This window comes from Myotis brandtii, unplaced genomic scaffold (assembly GCF_000412655.1).
Source record: "Myotis brandtii unplaced genomic scaffold, ASM41265v1 scaffold207, whole genome shotgun sequence".
Taxonomy (NCBI): Eukaryota; Metazoa; Chordata; class Mammalia; order Chiroptera; family Vespertilionidae; genus Myotis; species Myotis brandtii.
Genome location: NW_005357736.1, coordinates 227,514 through 228,938, shown reverse-complemented (window position 1 = coordinate 228,938; position 1,425 = coordinate 227,514). Strand labels below are relative to the sequence as shown.

At 70.0% G+C, this 1,425-nt stretch overlaps 1 protein-coding gene across 1 annotated transcript in view; it reads left to right on the top strand.

Moving 5' to 3' along the window:
* The window catches only part of CELSR3 (cadherin, EGF LAG seven-pass G-type receptor 3), a gene marked incomplete at its 5' end in the record, with an annotated part of 35,914 nt that overhangs the window by 19,867 nt on the left and 14,622 nt on the right, over nt 1-1,425 (top strand). The window contains one exon of the mRNA XM_014538980.1: nt 454-654. Coding sequence (XP_014394466.1) covers nt 454-654 — 201 coding nt within the window. The remainder of the gene's footprint in view (nt 1-453; nt 655-1,425) is intronic.

The window sequence follows — 1,425 nt, the reverse complement described above, 5'->3', positions numbered from 1 at the left end:
GGCCCCCCGACCCCCGGGTGACCAGGACACCCCGTCCCACTTGGGTGGGACCCAGGGACCCTCCTGCCCCGAGGACTCCTGGGCCCGACCTGCTGGGCCGGCACCCCTCTCCCCTCCCGCCTCCGGCGTGTTCCGTGGCTGGAGGCCCGCACAGCCGGTGCCCGGAGAGCAGGTCAGGGTGTTCTAGGGGACACGCCACCCCTCCAGCCGCGGGGCTTCCCTGGGGTGGGGCTCCTCTCTCAGCATCCGGTTCCCCCCTGTCTCTGTCCGCCTCCAGCTGAGAGGGAGGGCGCATTAGTGCCCCGAAGGCTCACGGACCTCTGAGAGCCGCCTCCCGTTCGCACCTGTGCTCACAGGACAGCCAGGGTTTTAGGGGCCGTTGGGGTCAGGGGTCAGAATCGGGGCCGCAGGGGTCATGAACCACCGGGTCCTGTCATGGCCCTGGCTCTGCAGATGTGGACGGCAATGACCTCCTGTCCTACTGGCCCGCCCTGGGCGAGTGTGAGGCTGTGCCCTGCGCTCTGCAGGCCTGGGGCTCCGAGAGGCGCCTGGGGCTGGGCAGCAGCAAGGACTCGGCCAACAACAACCCGCCGGACGCGGCCCTGACCAGCGGCGACGAGACCTCCCTGGGCCGGGCCCAGCGCCAGAGGAAAGGTGCGAGCCTTGGCCTGGCCTGTACTTCAGGGACCCCATGTCCTGACTCGGGGTTCCACCCTCCCACCCAGACTGCTCCCCGGGGGCCTGAGCGCTCCCTCTGCTCCGATCTGGGGGTTTCCGATCCCCTACCCTGCACCACAGTCCCTGGGGATGCCGTCATGGCTGCGCGTTGCCTGCCCCGCCCTGGTGTGGACCACAGAAACCCCAGGGCCTCCTGCCCCAGCCCAGGGGTCCTCCCCCAACCCCATCTGCGTCCTGCGAGCCCCAGGAGCCCCTGTGCCTCAGGCCTCAGAGCTCCTGCCTCTCCCCTGCTGGACAGGGGTCCTGAGAGATGGTCCCGCCCCCCAAGGGCTCCCTGCCCTGACTTCTGCACCCAGAGACCCCCGGGAGTGCCCTGCCCCAGCCCAGGGGGTTCTGCCCTCTGACCCTGTCAGCATCACCAGGACCTGGGGCTGCCCCCACCCCTGCACGTGGGAGCTGTCCCGTCCTGGCCCAGGCGATGACCGCCTCCCCGCTGGCCTGTCCAGCTGCCTCTGGAACTCCCAGAAGCTGCCTCTGCGCCTCTCCCAGGGGTTTCTGCCCCCAACCCTGTGTCACAGGGACCCCGAGGCTGCCATGTCCCTAGACCCGGGGAGTCCCTGCCCCCCTTTTACACATCCTGTCCCCCGCTGTTCCCACCCAGGCATCCTAAAGAACCGGCTGCCGTGCCCACTGGTGCCACAGCCCCGAGGCACCCCTGAGCTGTCCTGGTGCCGCGCAGCCACCTTG